The following is a 22,235-nucleotide window of genomic DNA, read 5'->3' as shown; positions in this document are numbered from 1 at the left end:
ACTGTGTCCGTTGATGAACAAAAGAGAAAATGGGATTTTTGTACTTATTGTAAAATCCATTTCTCTGAGTTTGATGGACACAGCACCCACCCCTCTATGGAGTTCTGATACTTCTAATACTAGTTGCTGCTAAACTCATTACCTAGAGCAGAGAGGGGGGTTATATACCAGCTGAGGATGGCCCATGGGTGTAGCCAGGTGTTGTTTGTTCTTCCTAGTCCTACTCCTGGAGGAGGCAATATAACCCACTAGTTCTGATTTATGGAGCGCTGTGTCCGTCAATGAATCCAAAAATCCAGTTTTTTTTTTTTTTGTGTGTACAATTTAACAAATCTTGGTTGCAATCAATGGGCTGCATTTGTGGGAGTATTTTGTAGTTTAGTGTTCCATAGAAAATGTTGATTCTGAAAGGAAAGTAAAGGTTTTCCGACAAATTTGTTGGGGTGTACTCATTTATGCTGAGCATTGTCTATTTATATAAATATATACACTCTTTAAATATAAATATATTCATCAGCAGCATCTGGATAAAATGCACTCACTAGAGTGCTTGTATAAAAGTCAAATGCACAAGTAGTTAATATATATATATACACAGGGGGAAAGGGGTGGGAATTTATCAAATCTAAGGCAGACTGCCTTGCAGATAGCAGCAGCGTTGTCAGCCTTCCATGTGTGCTACTTCAGTTGACTTTTAGGCTACCTTTGAGGCCTACCAGTTGAGAAGCTTAGTTTACCAATTAACCACTTGCCGACCGCCGCACGACTATTTACTACGGCGGTCAGCCCCTCACAGGCAGAGCGACGTAGGTCTACGTCGCTAGCCTGTGAGGCTTCTAGGAGGCGCGCTCCCGCGCAATCACAGACCCCTCCCCCCCGCGTGTGCGCCCGGCGGACCCGATGTCCGCCGGGCACTCGCGATCATCCGTGACAACGGAAGAAAGGCAGGCGGCTGATGTAAACAAAGCCGCCTGTCATTCTTCCCTGTGTAAGAATGGAGATCAGACGGTTCTACTATGTAGGACCGTTGATCTCTGTTCTTACATCAGTAGCCATGTCCAATCACAGTTAGAAGCACACCCCTAGGACACACTTAACCCCTCCCTCTCCAATACAGTTAACCCCTTCACTGCCAGTGTCATTTTTACAGTAACAGTGCATATGTATAGCACTAATTACTGCAGTAATGTCACTGGTAACCCCAATCTGTCCGCCGCAATGTCGCAGTACCGCAAAAAAAATCGCAGATCGCCGCCATTACTCGTTAAAAAAAAAAAACAACAAAAATCTTTCCCTTAGTAAACGCGATAACTTTTGCGCAAACCAATCAAAATACACGATTTTTTTTTTTTTTTACCAAACATATGTAGCATAAAACAAATTGGCTGAAAATGTTAAAAAATTTTGATTTTTACATTTTTTTGGGGGGGGAATTTCATATAAAAAAAATGTGAAAAATATTGTTATTTTTGCAAAATTGACGCTCTTTTTTTGATTACAGCGCATGATCAAAAAATCGCACAGGTGATCAAATACCACCAAAAGAAAGCTCTGTTTGTGGGGAAAAAAGGGACATCAATTTCGTTTAGGTACAGCGTCGCACGACCGCGCAATTGTCCGTTAAACCCACGCAGTGCTGAATCGCAAAATAGGCCCCTTTTCAGGAAGGGGGTAAAATCTTCCGGGGCTTAAGTGGTTAAAAGAGCACACAAGACAAGCCAACAACACTGCTGCTAATTGTAAGGCAGCTGGCTTAGTGTTCACCTGCAACAGGAATTGATGTTACTGGCAGAATCTCCAGGTTAGAAACTAGTCTAGAGATCCACAACATTTGATTTGCTTAAGAAAACTGTATTGCAGAAGTGTGATGCTAAACCTTATGAAAAATAGATTCAAGGTTTACGCTTTCAACTCTTGTGGGACTCCTGGCACTTTGTCACAAACACACGAAACAGGGCTATTTTTGGTGAAAGCTAGTAAGTCTATTGGGGTGTTTGGAATTGTTGGAGGAGATTAGAGTAAACACCCAAAAAAATGGAAAAAAATATAGTATCCTTCGTGGTAATCAAAATTCAGTACCCTTGAACTGTAAGGCCTGTTCTTCTCTTATATGCATTTATTTGTTTGTAGGACTACAGTAGTCTGTTTCCTCTGGATGACACCCAGCAATCCAAACTGATGCGACTTCTGAGCTCCACTGATGAGGAACCAGTGGTACCAGCAAACCCTGGTAAGAACCGTGTAAATGCTTAGGGTCTCATTTATACTGAAGCTTGAATAATCAAATTGTGTAAAGTGGCACAGGTTGAACTGGATGGACTCATGTCTTTATTCAACCTCAACTATTATGTAACTATATAATACTCTGATTTTGTGCCCTATGCACAAAAAAAAGCCAGCTGAAATAGGATAGTCTTGGCGGTGCCTAGATTTGTGTATGAGCTTAACATAGGTTAATTTCAACTGCTGTAGTTGATTTTTGCAGATCAGCCATAGAATACTACACCTGTGTGAATGAGGCCTTTAACGCAGCCTTCGAGTGAGCTGCAGTGCAGTCCAGAGATCTACAATAGCTGCTGTTTACCAACCTGCACCGCAGCTCCATTTCGTTGGTGCAGAGAAATTAAGTGTCACATTAATATTTTTGGGAAAGGTTTAATAAAAGTAAACAGTTCTCTGCACTTGAAAATTGCAAGGCACCACCACCACCCAAAACTGACTGCAGCTCATTCACACAGGCGTAGAATTCTTTGGCTGATCTGCACAATTCAACATTACAGCAGTTGAAATTAACCTATGCTAAGCTCATCCACAAATGAATCTGCCCTGCGGGATACACACAGCAATAAAATCCTGGCATGGCTTCCAACACTTCCTCATTCTATCCAAAAACATTTTTGGCTGTAGCTATAGTTTGAGTAAGTCTGTCTTCATTATTAAAAGGGAATCATGTAAACACCATTCATAATCTATTATGTTGGCATAGGGAGTGGTAAGTGCTATTTTAATCCTTTTACCTGTAATTTAGTGATGATATTTTGCACAATATCCTGTTGATAGAGCTTGGCACACCCAGCTCCAGCATGCAGAGAATTCCCCCTGGAAAATGTTATGCTTGCTTTCTTTGGCATCCTAACCAGGAAGGGCCGCCAAGCATGAAACCGTAAATCACGATGCTGCTCTTTATCCAGGCACAGTAGTTTGTATAGAGTTTAGTTTTTCTGACTACTGCTTACTCATTTTCCTCTTTACATCCATGTGAAGAAAGAGAAGAAGGCTTGAATCAAATGCACGTGTGATCATCAGTACAGTTAGGAAGAACTGGTGACAAATAGGCTTATGCAAGAATGTGAAATTTGATGTTCAAACACTTGAAGCACGCTACATAAAATCTGCTGGACTTCAGTTAAAGCAGTAGTAAACCACAAAAAAGAAGAAAACCAATATGGGCCCCCGGTTGGCGCTCTGTCACGGGTCACTTTGTTTCCATCTTCACCCGGTCTTCCTGCCAGGGTGTTGTGGGCTTCGACTGCCACAATGGCATCACGGCAGCGGCTCTGAGCCCTGAAGGAACAGTACGGGTATGCCGTTCCTAAAGTAAATTTCTCCTAAACGGTGCATGTTTTAGGAGATATTTACTGTACCCATAGGCTTACCTATAGTTTTAAGTGGTAGTAAAGTCACTATATTTATTTTAAAGGATAGGTTCACCTTTAAAAAAAAAAAATAATAATTATGATTAATGAGAGGATGGTGGCAATGCTCCAAGATAAAATGCACCTCTTTGAGAAAATATGGGACCCTTGGGTATGATACCTAGCCGGCCTTCCTTAAGTTGAGGAGGACCCTTCACCTCCCGAGACCGCATAACCTGTGTGTAAACCCCAACCCCCAGGGGTCATGAACCTGGACACCGATGCTTTCTTACCGCTACTACTTCTTTTCTACTACCTACTTCCTACTGTTCTTCCCCCCGTCTTTCATCCTCTTCTTTTCTCTCCCTTTTCTCTCTATCTCCTTCTCTCTTTTTCCTTTCTTATATTTGAACTGTTCGATATAATGACATGGATGTAAACGGACCACGGTTGGTCCTCAGTTTTTCTCTTAAGCTCATTGACAGACGCAGTCCTCTTTGATTAATATCAAATTGGGTTATACTGCCCTCTACAGGAGTAGGACACTAGGCAGAAGAAAACGTTCTGGCCACACCTTAGGGGCAGTCCCAGAGGGTATATCCTCTCTCTCTCTACAGGATGTCAGTTTTTTTCTGTCTAGTTAGGAGTAAGGACCTAAGTTCCTTGCTGGGATCTTTGGTCCTGGCAAGATTTTTTTAGATAATTTTTTTTTTTTTTTAGGCAGCTTTTTTCTCCAGTTGTTCCTGTGAGATCTTCAAGCAATTATGCCGGATCTGGGCGACGGGCTGGATTTTGAGGTCCAGTGGTCACCCCAGCCGGCCTACAAGCGTGTGCAGATTCCAGCTCCGCGCTGGATCGGCCGCGACACATTTAAACAATTATGCTGAAGCTGGGCGACGGGCTGGAGGTTAAGATCCAGTGGTCACCCCAGTCAGCCTACGAGCGCGTGCAGGCCCTAGCTCCGCGCTGGGTCGGCCGCGACATAGTCCCACTGGACGGGGACTGGCCCTGCGAGTTAAACGTCTCGCCGGGACGCCGACGACCAGTTGGAAACTAAGTCGCGGCGTCCGTATTGGTCGACAGCCCCCCCACCTCGGTGGAGAGGGGTTCTGTTAGGAGGGGGTGCCCGCCGGTTCCGGTATGGTGAGTAGTATGTTCCCCCTCTCCCCTGTCGGGTTTTGGGAATAGACACGTGCCCCTCTGTGGATGGTCGGACCCTCTTGATCCTGGGTCCCCCCTCTATCCTATAGCATGTGTCACAAATCTCCCTCTTGAGTGTGATTTGGACGCCGACTTGGTCAGGCTGGTCGCGGACGCTCCTTGGAGACTTCCTCTCAGGGAGGATCTGCTGTCTCAGGGACCGATCTTCCATCCTGCTTTACAATCGCTGGCTTTAACGGCCTGGCTATTGAGACCCAGGTGCTGAAGGACAAGGGATTGTCAACTTCAGTTATTCCTACTCTAATTAAAGCAAGGAAAGCGGCTTCCAGAAAAGTCTATCATCGCACATGGAAGTCTTATATTGCGTGGTGTGAATCCCTTGGATTTCCTCCACGTGCCTATTCGGTGACCCGAATCTTGGCTTTTCTGCAACAGGGGGTTGAGCAGAAGCTGGCCTTGAGTACTGTCAAGGGTCAGGTTTCAGCGTTAGCAATCTTCTTTCAGAAACCTTTGGCTACTCATTTCTTGGTGCGGAATTTCATCCAGGGGGTGCGGCACCTGGCTCTGCCAGTGCGCGCGCCCTTACCGCCCTGGGATCTTAATTTGGTGTTGTCGGTTCTTCAGAAACCTCCCTTTGAAAATATTAGGGAGATTCCCTTGCTTACGTTATCCCAGAAGGTGGCCTTCTTGGTGGCCATCACTTCTGCACGCAGGGTGTCAGAACTGGCCACATTATCCTGTCATTCCCCCATATCTGGTGGTTCATAGGGATAAGGTGGTTCTTCGTCCGAATCCATCCTTCCTTCCTAAAGTGGTTTCAGAGTTTCATCTGAATGAAGATATTGTGCTACCTTCCCTGTGTCCTAAGCCCAGTCATCCTCGGGAGTTTGCGTTACATTCCTTGGATGTGGTCCGGGCAATCAGGGTATACCTGAAAACTACGGACTCGTTTTCGTAAAACTGATTCACTTTTTGTGATCACGGATGGCCCCAAAAAGGGGTTGCCTGCATCTGCCGCGACTATCTCCAGATGGATCAGACAGACGGTGGTACAGGCTTATTCTATTAAGGGTCGGAATCCTCCGTTCCCTGTTAAGGCGCACTCCACTCGGGCGCTTAGTGCTTCCTGGGCCTTCCGCCATCAGGCGTCAGTGGTCCAGGTTTGCAAGGCGGCTACCTGGTCGTCGGTTCATACCTTTACAAGATTTTATAAAGTTGATGTGTTGGCATCGGCGGATGCCTCTTTTGGCCGCAAGGTTCTGCAGGCCGCAATTTGAGGAGACCATTGGTCTACCTCGAGGGTTTTTTTCTGTTGGGTTTTCAGTTGAGTCTCATCCTTTTGTCTGATGAGCCTTTAAGACTTCTAGTCGGCACCGGTTGGGCCTTCTAGATTGGATTTTGGTTTCCGTTATCCCACCCCTCATTTGTGGCACTGCTTTGGGACGTCCCAATTTGATATTAATCAAAGAGGACTGCGTCTGTCAATGAGCGACAGAGAAAAATGGATTTTTGTAAAATCTTACCGTAAAATCCTTTTCTCTTAAGCTCATTGACAGACGCTGTTCCTGCCCCTCTATTTTGAGTTGGGTTGGGTTAAATTCTCTGACACTGCTTTGTGACATAACTGACATCCTGTAGCAGAGAGAGAGAGGATATACCCTCTGGGACTGCCCCTAAGGTGTGGCCAGAACGTTTTCTTCTGCCTAGTGTCCTACTCCTGTAGAGGGCAGTATAACCCAATTTGATATTAATCAAAGAGGACTGCGTCTGTCAATGAGCTTAAGAGAAAAGGATTTTATGGTAAGATTTTACAAAAATCCATTTTTATTTACCGTGGCCTCCACCTCTGCCAGGTGAACAGGTGGTATCTCTGTGGAATTAGATGGTGGACACCTCCCCAGCTAGTCATGGTGTCATAGATTGGGGGTCGGGGGCCGCTCTCCCCCTGGGGGGTGCAGTAAGTTCCCATGGGGGGAGTGGCGGGGCCTGGGCCAGCCAACACAGATTTAGTTCTCTTGGGGGGGGGGGGCGCAACACTTTTTGCTGATGTTTATGCTACTGTAACTATTTTAACTTCCGTGCCAACTGTTTTGAATAGTTTATTTTGTTATTCTTTTCCATGGTCATGGACTGATTGTACCTTTGTACAATTGTGATCTTTTCTTAAAAATTAATAAAAAATATTGAAATTTAAAAAAAAATAAAAATAATAAATGCACTGTTTTTTTGAAGTTTAAAAAAAAATGTGCATTTATGAAAAATATTTTAAAGGAGCCTTCAAAGCATTGCACCCGCAATCACCAGATTGAGGGTACAATGTTCAGCTCCTGTATACTCTCAGCATAGCTGACGTTTACCTGAAAGCAGGAAGAATCAATGAACTGAGCAGCTTAACAGCACCCTCGCAACTTATTGACAAACTACAAGCCGTCAGCTGCAATGGCTGACAGTACTTGTAGGCGTTCATTCACAGAAAACTGGGAATGAATGACGCAGCCCCGCATGGCCTTGCTGTTTTTACATTTTGACAGCGGATACGAGGAAAAGATAACTGACCCACGATCACAGAGAAGAGGGGTGGGGGGGGTTAAGAGCTGGTGATGCTGGAACATGTTACATGTTCCATCCTAAAAACTGAACATATTCCAAAAGTGAACTTATCCTATCCTTTAATCAATAGGGATGACCTAGTGTTCAAGTTTTTGTGCCACTGGGTGCACGCCAGGTGTACCGGTCAGGTCCCACTGCTGACAGCTGAGATCCCAGTCACTAACCTTCTCTTAATGATCACTGTTTAGTAATGCTACTGTAATGACTAAGGCCCCTTTTACACTTGTACGACCTAAAAGTCACGCAACTTTGCAGCACGACTTTGATGTATGTGTAATCTTGAGGTCTATGGACTTCGAGTCACATCAAAGTCGGACCAAAGTAGTGCAGGGACTACTTTGAAGTCGCACAGATATGAATAATACACTAATTGGAAATCATGGGGTACGACTTTTCATGCGAGTTTGCAGTCCCAAGTCGCACAAGTGTGAAAGGGGCCTAATAGTTTAAAAAAAAAAAAAGGTTATGTTGTATTTTGCTTTAGCCACCCTAAAAGTCAATTTTTGTTTTTTTTTAAATAAAGGTCTTTCCTATATAACTCTTGATTAAACCCTTGTTAACCTCACTAACACTAATTAGCACTTTTTCTGCTTGACAGTTTTTTCTTTTATATATTAAACATTCATACAGAAATGTTCTTCTTTTTTTTTTTTTTATTTACTTATGATTTTGTTTTAAAGCGAAATTCCAGTCTGCTTGTCAATTTTTTTTTTTTTTTAAGAAAAGCACAGCCAGGATTTTCTCTGCTAGTACAATCGAAAGTGTGATCATTGATCACAGTCATGACACGGTGTTGATTGCCAAAAATACTGCGGTGGCAGTAGCAGAGGATGCCCATTGACTCCTGGGATTGAGGACACTGATATCCTAGGAGTCAATGGGTGTCCAGATATGACTTGTATCATGGCCGTGACTAGGGCCAGAAGTGGAGGGAATGTTCAATAAAAAAAAAAATGTAACTAAACAAAAAAAAAAAAAACAATAACCAAAAATACAGGCACAGGTATCAGCTACCAGTGGGGCCGTGGGTGTAAGAAAGAGTGGAACTCTGCTTTAAGTAGGATTAGCGGTTAAAAAAGCGTTTTTTTAAAATACCCTAATTTCAATTAACCTAGGATAACAAAGAAAAAGATGCTAATAAAATTATCAGTAATGCTAGTTTTATAAAAAAAAAAAAAAAAGGTCTTTTTTTTTTTTTTTTTTTTTTGCCATTAAAATACTTTGAAATTAAAATGAGTTTTAGAAGACCATAACACCAAAAGGAATCACTTGGTATCGCTTTGCCATGATAGGTAATGACAAAATTATTCCAGAATCTATAGGTCCATTGGTAAAATGTAAAAGAATTGTACAAGGTAAGCCATTGTGAAAGCTGAAGTAAACATTTATTGTGCTGGCTCAATACGGTCTTGGAGACAAAAAGTGAGGGAAATATCCTAATCATTAAAAACCTGACCGGGTTTATAATTTCAAAGTCGATCTAAAATCTATCCAAAAAAAAGTTTTCCTTTAACACTGTTTTAATAGTCTGTTCTGGCAGTCCTATATATTTAGCCATGAACAATGATAAAAACTCTTCAATTGGGAATATTTGCCACATGGTCATTCATGATCAAGGATTCTGTTCTCAGAATGCTGGCTATAAGAAAGTTTGACCTGAAATAGATCACACTGTGTGTGATTATATAATTTCCTTTAGATCTTTCAGACGCTATGCAATGCAAGGGCCTGTCTGATGAGATATAAATTGAGATTGTTCGGGTATGGAGGTATGGAGGAAGGTCCCATACCTCAATACTTTTTAGGGACGTTGATGCACAGTGTAATAAAAACTCTGCTTATGTACTGTATATTTATTTACATATGTTTTGCATCTGGAAAGTATTCACAGCGCTTCACTTTTTCCACATTTTGTTATGTTAAAGCCTTATTTTGAAAATGGATTAAATTATTTTCCTCAAAATTCCACAATTAAAACCCCATAATGACAATGTGAAATAAGTTTGTTTGAAATCTTTGCAAATTTATAAAAAAAAAAAAAAAATCACACGTACATACTGTAACTTATCACAGCCTTTGCCATGACACTCAAAATTGAGCTCAGGTACATCCTACTTCCACTGATCATCCTTGATGTTTCTACAACTTGATTGGAGTCCACCTGTGATAAATTCAGTTGATTGGACATGATTTGGTTAGTTAAAGTAATTCTAAAGTCTTTTTTTTTTTTGTTTAAAAATAACAAACATTTTATACTTACCTGCTCTGTGCAGTGGTTTTGCAAAGAATGGCCTGGATCCTTCTCTTCTTGGGTCCCTCTTCAGCTTTCCTAGCCCCTCCCTCCTGATGAGTGCCATAGCAAGCAGCTTGCTATAAGGGGACCCAAGGTGTGCAGCTCCCTGTGTCTATTCAGACACTGAGCCACGGCCTGCCCCCTCTCTCACCTGATTGGCTCACTAAATTTGATTGACAACAGAGGGAGCCAATGGCACTCCGCTGCCGTCTTAGCCAATCAGGAGGGAGATCTCGGACAGCTGAGTCACTCCTGCAACATCGCTGTATAGAGATGGGCTCAGATAAGTATTAGGAGGGCTAATGGGGGCGACTGCACACAGAAGGCTTGTTATCTTATTGCATAGAATGCATAAAGATTAAATACCTTCTAATGTTACAACCACTTTAACAGTGCATTTGTGAGCACAAACCAAGCCATGAAGTCCAAGGAATTGTCTGTAGACCTCCAAGACAGGATTGTATCAAGGCACAGATCTGGGGAGGGGTACAGAAAAATGTCTGCAGCATTGAACGTCCCATTGAGCACAGGGACCTCTGTCATCTGTAAATGGAAGAAGTTTGGAAACCTCAAGACTTTCCCTAAAGTGGGCCGCCCGGCCTAACTGAGCAATCGAGGGAGAAGGGCCTTAGTCAGGCAGGTGACCAAGAACCCCATGGTCACTCTGACAGAGCTTCAGCTTTTCTTTATGGAGAGAGGAGAACCTTCCAGAAGAACAACCGTCTTTGCAGTCTTCCACCAATCAGGCCTGTATGGTAGAGTGACCAGGCAGAAGCTGCTCCTTAGTAAAAGGCACGTGACAACCCCCCTGAAGTTTAAAAAAGAGAGAGATCAGGCACCCAAGCAATCAGTGACAGACAGGAAAAACAGAGCAAACTGCTGCTAATCTACTGCAGGTGTCCTACATAAAGATAGAAAAATAAAATGATTAGCCCACTCTAGTTTCCTTCTCTAATTGACTAAATCCAATGTTCCGTGTGAAAACAAAATATATAGAAACTATATTCCCATGAACAGAATAATAATTGTGTAAAAAATATATAAAAAATGAGAAATCCTTCACAAAAGTGCTGAATGCCAAAAAGTGCTGTGCAAAAATTAGCATGCATTAGGATTTCTCATTTTTTATATAATTGTTACCCATTTCTTATTATGTTCATGGGAATAGAGTTTCTATATACTTTGTTTTCACACGGGACATTGGATTTAGTCAATTCGAGAAGGAAACTAACGTGCGCTGATCATTTTATTTTTCCCCCTGAAGTTTGCCAAATGCCGCCTGAAGGACTCTCAGACCATGAGAAACAAAATTCTCTGGTCTGATGAACCAAGGATTGAACTCTTTGGCCTGAATGGCAAGCGTCCTGTCTGGAGGAAATCCGCCACCGCTCACCACCCAGCCAATACCATCCCTATAGTGAAGCATGGTGGTGGTGGAAGCATCATGCTGTTGGGGTGTTTTTCAGCTGCAGGAACTGGGAGACTAGTCTGGATTGAGGGAAAGATTGAATTGATAATGTACAGAGACCTCCTTTATGAAAACCTGCTCCAGAGCGCTCTGGACCTCAGACTGGAGTGAAGGTTCACCTTCCAACAGGACAGCAACCCTTGCCACACAGCCAAGATAACAAATCAGTGGCTAGGGGACAACTCTGTGAATGTCCTTGAGTGGCCCAACCAGAACCCAGAATTGAACCCAATTGAACATCTCTGGAGAGATCTGAAAATGGCTGTGCACCGATGCTTCTCATCCAACCTGATGGAGCTTGAGAGGTCTTGCAAAGAAGAATGGGAGAAACTACCAATCAATAGGTGTGCCAAGCTTGTAGCGTCATATTTAAAAAGACTTGAAGCTGTAATTGGCGCCAAAGGTGCTTCAACAAAGTATTAAGCAAAGGCTGTGAATACTTATATAAAAATTAGCAAACGTCACCCCCCGCGCTTTATGTGTATACATTTAAATGCAAAAAAGACTGTTGCTCCTGTTCATCACAAAGTGAATCAAATCAAACAAAACGTATGCCACAGCGTAATGACAGTGTGAATAATATGCCAAAAGTGTACCTTTTGTATGCTGGTCTTGTTATATGTTGTCAGTGTGCATGATATTCTTTGCAGACTGGATGGCCGGTGATTGGATGTCAGATCTCAATAAATGTGCTCTTCAGTAACATTTTCAAATAGATATTCTGACAGGACAGGCCTGAAGTGCCGCTCTCCGCTCACCACCAGCCCGGGGCCTGCTTCCTCCGTCCTGCCTCTGTTGATGCATTATGCTTCCGCTACTTGCTTACCACAATTTCCAAATTGTTACATGCTCACAGTCAGAGCACAATAGAAGTATATCTGCCACTGGTGTAGTTAGGTGGGTAGACTTTTGTGAATACTTATGTACATGGGATTTTTTTCGGACGTCTTTCACGTCATTATGGGGTATGGTTTGTAGAATTAGAAGGAAAGTAATTTAATTTAATCAATTTTTGGAATAAGGCTGTAACATAACAAAATGTGGAATAAGTGAAGGACTGTGAATTCTTTCTGGACTGTATGGCACTGCAGCCTGAAGGTGGCAGCATTTGCAGGTTTAGGGTTTCTTTTTTTTTTTCCCCCAGTAAAGCTTCCAGCCTGCTGTTTCTAAAGGCTAGATACATTTTTACCTTAAAGCGGTTGTATTCCCTGTGTAAAAACAAAAAAAAACCTGCAGGACAATGGCATAATGTGCTAGTATGCATCGCATACTAGCAAATTATGAAACACCTTAGAACGAAGCCCCCACACGGTCGCCCGGACACCGCTGAGGGTGCCGACATGTTCCCTCAGCGGCTCTTCTGAGTTCGTCGGAACCAGGCATTGACGTCACTCCCGCGCATGCATGCGGGAGTTCACTTTCCAGCAAGGAGCTCCTAAGGTAATATGGGCCAATTGCAAAAGAAAAAGAAACTCCAGATGGTGCAGTATCAGCAGATTAGTTTATTACCCACAATAGTGGGTTTTAAAAGCAGGAAAATTGTACAGGTAAAATACAGTGGTGGTCAGTATTCGGCTGGTGCAGGCTGCGCGTCCTCTCTGCAGAGTGGCGAGCGGCACTTCCGGCTTGCGTTCCACCTGACTATCGTAATGACGCTATGCGTTCCAAACTGACGTGTTTCGTCACGTCCTGTGACGTCCTCAGAGTCCAATTAGGCAGGCCTTTGTACTGCATAGTTGAAGGTAAATCTGAAGGAAATTGTACAGAAAATTGTAAGAAAATTGTAAAATGTAAGGCTAGCCTAAATTGGATCATGCTTTAATGGGTTTTTGTTTTTTTTGCCTTTCTCAGGATCAACTATGGGTTTAGGATAGTGTATATGGAGGTTTTCTTTTTTGTGTGTATGTTGTGGTTTTTTTGTTTTTATTTTGGTTTAACTAGATGACTTGTGTTTTTTTTTTTTTTTTTTTTTTTTTTTTTTTAACCTGACTAACTATGTAACAGCTATAAATAACAAGCAATCAAATTAGTGTCTCTGCCAGTTGCTAGTGTGGCCAGCATTAAGCAGGCCAGCAGGTCGCTTTTTGTAGTAAGTGCTCACTGGTGTTGTATGGAAAATCTTGTCAGGAGTTTCAATAAATATCAGGGACTTTCTAATTGTAGTTTGAAAGTACTTCAAAATTTAATTTCCTTTTAACAGTTGACTTTGGAATGAATGGAATGATTTACGCTATGTCATTTTGTAATCTTGCTGAAAATGCTGGCTCATCTATTACCTAGGGCTTGAGAAACGTACCAGCCTTTAAAAAGAAAAAAATGCAGAGTTCTAAAAACTATTTGTCAACTTCCTTTTGACCAGTCTTTCTTAGAAGACTTTAGTGTTCCATTTCTCCTTTTTTGTGACGATTGTGACCATTTGTTCCATAATCTGTCATTGGTGAAATTGATTACAAATATACTGTATGTCATTCTGTTGCTACCTTTAATACATCTAGTTTGTTCATAGGCACTAAAATTCATCACTGCTACTCATTGTAGCTGTCAGTGATATCTGCAATCTTGGAAATCTCATAGTGATGCAAATTTCCTGTGTGGCTTGGGGTCTTCATGTTAAAGTATTATAATAGGCCAGGATGTGATCTGGTAGAACCATCCTGCCCCTTTGTTGTGTAAAAGGCCTGCTCTGTAAAGTACAGCAATTACACAGATGCATCTAAAATAAAAAACAAAACCTGATATGTATTCGATGAGTCATCACTTTAAATTACAGAATTCCCTAGCACTCAACATTACCAAGCAGAAAAAAAAAATCTGTTTCTCATTTATAAAATCAAGATCACAGATGCATGCTTTTGAAACGCCAGTCTTATGCAAACATTTGAACATTGTTAATCGAATACCATTTTTCTTTTTAACTGAGTGAAAAGTGTACACATCTTTTTCAGGAAACACATTTAAACAAAGATAAGTTTAAATACACGGTGACTGTTTGCTGATTTTAATATTAGCAGAAGTGTGCCTGTCAAGCAGGTGAAGGGTTGATAAGTGGGAATCTATTAAACTGCATTGGGAGTCTGTGAGGAGGTGTGTAAAAGGCGGAAATTGACTCAGTGGAGGGGGAGGGGGGGGAGAGGCAATGGAGGTCAGTGATGGAGCAGTAAAAGTGTGGGGGTCCATGATGGATAATTGGGAAGGTAGAGTAGGTAATGGGGGTCAGTGATGGTGGAGTAAAAGTGTGGGGGTCCATGATGGATAATTGGGAAGGTACAGTAGGTAATGGGGGTCAGTGATGGTGCAGTAAAAGTGTGGGGGTCCATGATGGATAATTGGGATGGTAGAGTAGGTAATGGGGGTCAGTGATGGAGGAGTAAAAGTGTGGGGGTCCATGATGAATAATTGGGAAGGTAGAGTAGGTAATGGGGGTCAGTGATGGAGCAGTAAAAGTGTGGGGGTCCATGATGGATAATTGGGAAGGTACAGTAGGTAATGGGGGTCAGTGATGGTGCAGTAAAAGTGTGGGGGTCCATGATGCATAATTGGGAAGGTAGAGTAGGTAATGGGAGTCAGTGATGGAGGAGTAAAAGTGTGGGGGTCCATGATGGATAATTGGGAAGGTAGAGTAGGTAATAGGGGTCAGTGATGGGGGAGCAAAAGTGTGGGGGTCCATGATGGATAATTGGGAAGGTAGAGTAGGTAATGGGGATCAGTGATGGAGGAGTATGGTTGGAGAGTTGGCAGTAGGGGGGGGGGGGTTAGTGATGGATTAGTGGGAAGGGAGAGGACTCAGTGGAGGAGAACATATAATGGCAATCAGCGATGGAGGAGACGGGGGGAGTTGAAGGGGGGGGGGGCAGCAGATGTCAGTCAAGAAGGGAAGAAGGTAGGTTCAGTGATGACGGAAATAGGGTGGAGAGTTGACCGGGGGGGGGCAGTGGTGGATCAGTGGGAAGGGAGAGAAGGGGTAATGGGGGGGTTAGTGGCAAAGTAAGAGGGGAGAGGTGGGAGTGGGAATCCGTGATGGATCAGTGGGAAGGGGGAGGATGCAGTGGATATCAGTGGAGGTGAGGAGTTAATGGGGGCAGTGATCAGGCTTACATTCACAGGACATTTGAAAAAATGATGGATTTTTACAAACTCTTCTTAAATTTACTGAAGCTTGGCAACCCTGGCAGTGATGAATGAGTGGAAAGGTGGCAGTGATGGAACTGTAGGAAGGATGGGGAGGCTGTGGATGTCAGTGGAGAGGAGATAATAGAGGTCAGTGAAGGAGAAGTAAAGGTGGAGAGTTGACAGTGAAGGGTCAGTGATGGACCAGTGGTAAGGAAAAGAAGGTAACAGGGGGTTCCGTGATGGAGGAGTTAAGAGTAGAGAGGTGGCAGTGGGAATCAGTGACAGATAGTTGGGAAGGGAGAGGAGGCAGTGGATGTCAGTGAAGGAGGAGAGGAGGTAATAGGGATCAGTAATGGAATAAGGCTGGAGAGTTGACAGTGGGGGGGCGGTCAGTGATGGATCAGTGGTGAGGGATAGAATGTAATGGGGTTCAGTGTTGGTGGCAGTTTGAATCAGTGATAGATCAGTAAGAAGGGAGAGGAGGCAGTGGCTGTCAGTGGAGGAAAAGTGGAGGTAACGGGGGTCGTGATGGAGGAGTAAAGAACAGCTGGCTATGTGATTTGGCAATGTGACCAACTCTCCTCCAATCTATTCGTTAGGCATAGAGAACTCTGTAAGACATGCGTGCTGAAGCTGTGGCCCTTCAGCTGTTGTGGAAACTGCAAGTCCCATGAGGCATTGCAAGGTTGACAGTTACAAGCACGACTCCCAAAGGCTGATGAATGGTGGGACTTAAAGTTCCGCAATGGCTGGAGGGCCACAGGTTGATCACCCATGCTGTAATACATCACAGGCACCACACTATGGACTGCATTTTATGAATGGGCTGTAAAATGCAAGCCATGGAGTAACTGGGTATAATTGAGAACAGATAGACATTCACTGTCATAAATGAGCCTCTTAAGTTTGCCTCTAGAGAGATTGTGTGAATTACACACCGCTGTATATGTAGGAGCAGCAGTCTACTAGTCCTTTTTTGCTTACCAGCAGGGCAATGAATATTGTATTGAAGGATTGATATGGTATGATATTGAGTTGAAGTTGATGAATTACCCCTGCTATCTTGTGCCTCCTTTTCTAGTTTGAAACTGGTTGAGTAGCTTCGGTTTTTTTAATTCTACGCCTCCTTAACATGTCTGCTCTGAGCAAACTGAGCCGAAAAAAACTCAGCTTTCAGGATAAAATCATAACTTCCCCTGTTTGTCCTGTGTAAGCTGTGTTGTCATTCAGCATGATTCATTAAAAAGTTGTGGGCATATAAAATGGAAATCAGGGGTAATTGGTAAAAGTCTAAATGTGTTAAAATTTGAAAAAAAAAAAACTGCAATTTCTATTAGTCTAGGAGTTCTCCTTCAAAATACTTTTTTTTACCCGTAGCTGCTAAAGGTTACTGCACTTTGCACATCCAAACTATTGCGTTATACTGTACTTTAAAATGACTTATAGTGTTCCTGTAGAAATATAGAAAGCAGCACAAGACTAAAACCAGATAAGAGTCCAAGATACAGTATCTCACAAAAGTCAGTACACCCCTCACATTTTTGTAAATATTTTATTCTATCTTTTCATGTGACAACACTGAAGAAATTACACTTTGCTATAATGTAAAGTAGTGAGTGTACAGCTTGTATAACAGTGTAAATTTGCTGTCCCCTCAAAATAACTCCACACACAGCCATAAATGTCTAAACTGCTGGGAACAAAAGTGAGTACACCCCCTAAGTGGAAATGTCCAAATTGAGCCCAAAGTGTCAATATTTTGTGTGGCCACCATTATTTCCCAGCACTGCCTTAAACCCTCTTGGGCATGGAGTTCACCAGAGCTTCACACGTTGCCACTGGAGTCCTCCTTCACTCCTCCATGACGACATCACGGAGCTGGTGGTTGTTAGAGACCTTGCGCTCCTCCGCCTTCCATTTGAGGATGCCCCACAGATGCTCAATAGGGTTTAGGTCTGGAGACATGCTTGGCCAGTCCATCACCTTTACCCTCAGCTTCTTTAGCAAAGGAGTGGTTGTCTTGTAGGTGTGTTTGGGGTCGTTATCATGTTTCAATACTGCCCAGTGGCCCAGTCTCCAAAGAGAGGGGATCATGCTCTGCTTTAATATGTCACAGTACATGTTGGCATTCATGGTTCCCTCAATGAACTGTAGCTCCCCAGTGGCGACAGCACTCATGCAGCCCCAGATCATGACACTCCAACCATGCTTGACTGTTGGCAAGACACACTTGTCTTTGTACTCCTCACCTGGTTGCCGTCACACATGCTTGACACCATCTGAACCAAATAAGTTTATCTTGGTCTCATCAGACCACAGGACATGGTTCCAGTAATGTATGTCCTTAGTCTGCTTGTCTTCAGCAAACTGTTTGCGGGCCTTCTTGTGGATCATCTTTAGAAGTGGCTTCCTTCTGGGACAACAGCCATGCAGACCAATTTGATGCAGTGTTCAGCGTATGGTCTGAGCACTGACAGGCTGACCTCCCACCCCTTCAACCTCTGCAGCAATGCTAGTAGCACTCATATGTCTATTTCCCAAAGACAACATATGCATATGATGTTGAGCACGTGCACTCAACTTCTTTGGTTTACCATGGCAAGGCTTGTTCTGAGTGGAACCTGTCCTGTTAAACTGCTGTATGGTCTTGGCCACCATGCTGCAGCTCCGTTTCAGGGTCTTGGCAATCTTCTAATAACCTATGCCATCTTTATGTAGAGCAACAATTCATTTTTTCAGATCCTTGGAGTTCTTTGCCATGAGGTGCCATGTTGAACTTCTAGTACTAGTATGAGAGAGTGAGAGCGATAACACCAAATTTAACATACCTGCTCCCCATTCACGCCTGAGATCTTGCAACACAAAATGAGTCACATGACACCGGGGAAGGAAAATGGTTAATTGGGCCCAATTTGGACATTGTCATTTAGGGGTGTACTCACTTTTGTTGCCAGCAGTTTTGACATTAATGGCTATGTGTTGAGTTATATTGAGGGGACAGCAAATTTTACACTTATACAAGCTGTACACTCACTACTTTACATTGTAGCAAAGTGTCATTTCTTCAGTGTTGTCACACGAAAAGATATAGTAAAATATTTAGAAAATTGTGAGGGATCTACTCACTTTTGTGAGATACTGTGAGTCCTATTCCATTAAAAGTGTTTTAGGGGCAACACCACTCCCCCTTCACCAGGACTACAAAAATAAGTGAAAAAACATAGTCTTAATGAGGAACAATTATGTTGAAATATGCATATGAGCATATAACACAAAAAGGGAGAGTGGTATTGCCCTGAAATGCATTGACTGTTTTTATTTGACTTGAATTTTACCAACAATTAAAATGATCTTGGATTTCTATCTGGTTTTAGTCTGGCGTCCCTTTCTCTATTTCTGTGTTTTGAGCTACCTTTGGGTGCATGTCAAGGGAAGCTTTGGTGTGTGGGAGCCGCTTCGCCAGTGCTGTAGAGCTTGTTTGAAGTTTTCCTTCATCTGACTACACATGTGAGTTTAAAAGCTCCCAAGACCTCTTTGGGTTTGTTGTTCTATAGTTTTCCTGGACACAAGCCCTCCGGATTTGCAGGTGACTTCAAAAAGGAAAATGGAAAGTGATATTGTGTTGAAAGAGCTCCAGAGAGTTTTGCAATTCTCTAAATAGCCTTTTTTTCCTTGCAACTAATATATTTGATTCCCCAACAGATGTCTAGATATAATCCGATTTATAATCTAAAGAAACTGTCATAGTAAATTATGTGGCTTTATTCTGCTTTTAAACCTGCTTTATTGGTCAATGACTGCCTTTACTAAATATGTAATCTGTTGTAAAGTCACATAAAATGTCTGTTCTCCATTCACAGCTGAGCGTCCTATGAACAGCTCTCTCTCCGCCTCGCAGATCCACAACATCAGTTCTAAAGAACCTTTAAACAGAGTGCTCGGTAAGATGACACATCGAACATCTCCTTTCTAAAGAACAATGTACAGCCCTGGCCAAAAGTTTTGACAATGACACAAATATTAATTTTCACGAAGTCTGCTGTCTCAGTTTTTATGATGGCAATTTGCATATACTCCAGAATGTTATGAAGAGTGATCAGCTGAATTGCAGTTAATTGCAAAGTCCCTCTTTGCCATGAAAATATACCTTATCCCCCTCAAAAAAATACAACTTTTCCATAGCATTTCAGCCCTGCCACAAAAAGACCAGCTGACATTTTAGTGATTCTCTCACTAACACAGGTGAGAACTTGTGGTCAATCTTCAAGAGGCGGGTGAACAAAAAAAAAACAAAAAATCCACAAATTCTGACAAATTCCAAGCATTGATTATGCAAGAATCTGCCATCAGTCAGGTCAGGATATGGCTCAGAAGTTGATTGACAGCAAGCCAGGGTGAATTGTAGAGGTCTTGAAAAAGAAGAGACTATACAAGGACTTTCAAGTAGCGATAGCTAGACTATTGTTTCCCAATTTTTATGGACAGTGTACTGACTGGAATGGTACCAGCTGATTGGAGAAAAGCCAGCGTGGTACCAATATTTAAAAAAAAGCCCGAAATATATCCCTGGAAACTACAGGCCAGTCAGCCTGCCATCAATAGTATATAAGCTATTGGAAGTTGATTGACAGCAAGCCAGGGTGAATTGTAGAGGTCTTGAAAAAGAAGAGTCAACGCTGCAAATGTTGACTCTTTGCATAAACTTAATGTAATTGTCAATAAAAGCCTTTGACACTTATGAAATGCTTGTAATTATACTTCCGTATACCATAGTAACAGCTGACAAAAAGATCTAAAAACACTGAAGCAGCAGACTTTGTGAAAATTAATAGTTGTGTCCTTCTCCACTTTTGACCATTGCTATAGTTGGTTGCCACAGCACCAGTGATTTTTATAATTTACTTTCAAATCAAGATGCAGGGCAGTGAAACCGATTCACTTTAGCCCTAGCTCCCGAAGCTTATACTCTACCAGAGACTTTTACAGGCTCATAGATGATTGCTTCTTGACCTGATGAGGGTGAGCTGAGCAGCTGTCAGGAGACTCCTCATTTTGTGTGGTCTCAGCGTGGATGTTATTGGGAGATTAATCTTGTTTCATATGTAGCACAAATGCATTACCAGGCACGTTTAGCTGTAATATTTTGAGACTATACAAGGACTTTCAAGTAGCGATAGCTAGACTATTGTTTCCCAATTTTTATGGACAGTGTACTGACTGGAATGGTACCAGCTGATTGGAGAAAAGCCAACGTGGTACCAATATTTAAAAAAAGGGCCGAAATATATCCCTGTAAACTACAGGCCAGTCAGCCTAACATCAATAGTATATAAGCTATTGGAAGGGATAATAAGGGAACATATCCAAGATTTTGCTTATGAAGAGAGTACCATTAGCAGTAATCAGCATGGATTTATGAAGGATCGTTCATGCCAGACAAAACTATTATCATTCTATGAGGAAGTGAGCTGTAATCTAGATAAAGGAAGTGGTGTATCTGGATTTTGCAAAGACATTTGATACAGTCCCCCACAAACATTCACTTTACAAACTGAGGTGTTTTGGCATGGTCCATAGGGTATGTTCCTGGAAAGAAATCTGGCTACAGGGGCATGTCCAAAGGGTGGTGATAAATGGCAAGTACTCAGAATGGTCCGGTGTGGTAAGTGGGGTCCCCCAGGGATCTTTCCTGGGGTCAGTTCTGTTTAATGTATTGATTAATGATAGAAATTGGGATAAGTGAGTTAATCTCAGTATTTTTCAGACCATACAAAGCTAAGCAGGGCAAGAACTTCTGCGCTGGATGTGGAAATCTTACAGGAAGACCAACATAAAATAATGGGGTGGGCAACTACATGGCAAATGTTGAAAAATGTAAAGTGATGCATATGGATGCCAAAAATACAAACACAAGTTACTTGCTAGGGGGAGAACCCCTGGGGGAATCTAGGATAGAGAAAGATCTGGGGGTCCTAGTAGATGGAAGGCTCAGCAATGGCATGCAATGCCAAGCTGCTGCAGGTAAAGCCAACAGAATCCTAGCATGCATCAAAAGGGGGGGATTTACTCAAGGGATAAAACAATAATTCTCCCTCTCTACAAGACTCTGTTCCGGCCGCATCTTGAGTATGCCGTACTGTTCTGGGCACCGGTCCTCAAGAAGCATGTGCTGGAACTAGAAAGAGTTCAGAGAAGGGAAACAAAACTAATAAAGGGACTGGAGGACCTCCGCTATGGGAAAAGATTACAGGCATTGAATTTATTCTCTCTGGACAGTAGATGATTGAGAAGGGATATGATAGCAGTCCACAAATATCTTACTGATGACCCTAGCATAGGGAAAAATGTTTTAGTGAAAGGGAATTTAAAAAGACACATGGTCATTCACTGAAATTGGAAGAGAATCAATTTAACCCTAATCACTTAAAGGGTTCTTTACTGTTAAAGCAGTAAGGATGTGGCTTTCTCTTTCACAAGCAGGGGTATCAGCAGGGAGCATCGATAGTTACAGCCTAGTACGCACATGCCTAATTTAATAGAAATCAGCCGACATACGGCCCATTTGTATGCCAGCTGGTCCGACAGGATCATGACCAAAAAGGTCTGCCAACAGTCTCCTGATCATCACTCTCAGCTACGCTGACCAGAGTGTTCCGGCGGGGTGTTGGGGGGGGGGGTTGGGTTCAGCGTCCCCTTGTCAGAACACAATAACTCCGCAGGGGAGATTGCTGTACTAATATCGGATTGTTAGTACAGCGGCTTCAATTGGAGCAAGTGTGTTTGTTTTTTGTTTTTTTGTTTAACATGCTGGATTGAATGAAAAAAAGTGGTGTGTATGCGGCTTTAAAAAAAAACCTGTCACACGAAAGGCAAGATCATGGTGTGGAAACTATTCAGGAGCTCCTATCACCTAATACTAATCCTATCTCTTTTGGTCTACAGTCAGCACGTGTTAGTA

The 22,235-nt window shown here is 42.6% G+C and overlaps 1 protein-coding gene across 1 annotated transcript in view; it reads left to right on the top strand.

Moving 5' to 3' along the window:
- MED24 (mediator complex subunit 24) overlaps nucleotides 1-22,235 on the top strand; it is a 217,865-nt gene that overhangs the window by 178,424 nt on the left and 17,206 nt on the right. The window contains exons 23-24 of the mRNA XM_082271510.1: nucleotides 2,131-2,230; nucleotides 19,138-19,218. Coding sequence (XP_082127636.1) covers nucleotides 2,131-2,230; nucleotides 19,138-19,218 — 181 coding nt within the window. The remainder of the gene's footprint in view (nucleotides 1-2,130; nucleotides 2,231-19,137; nucleotides 19,219-22,235) is intronic.

This window comes from Pelophylax lessonae (genome assembly GCF_965119305.1).
Source record: "Pelophylax lessonae genome assembly, chromosome: 11".
NCBI lineage: Eukaryota > Metazoa > Chordata > Amphibia > Anura > Ranidae > Pelophylax > Pelophylax lessonae.
Note: the sequence above shows the minus strand (reverse complement) of the source record. Positions and strands in the feature narration are given on the sequence as shown.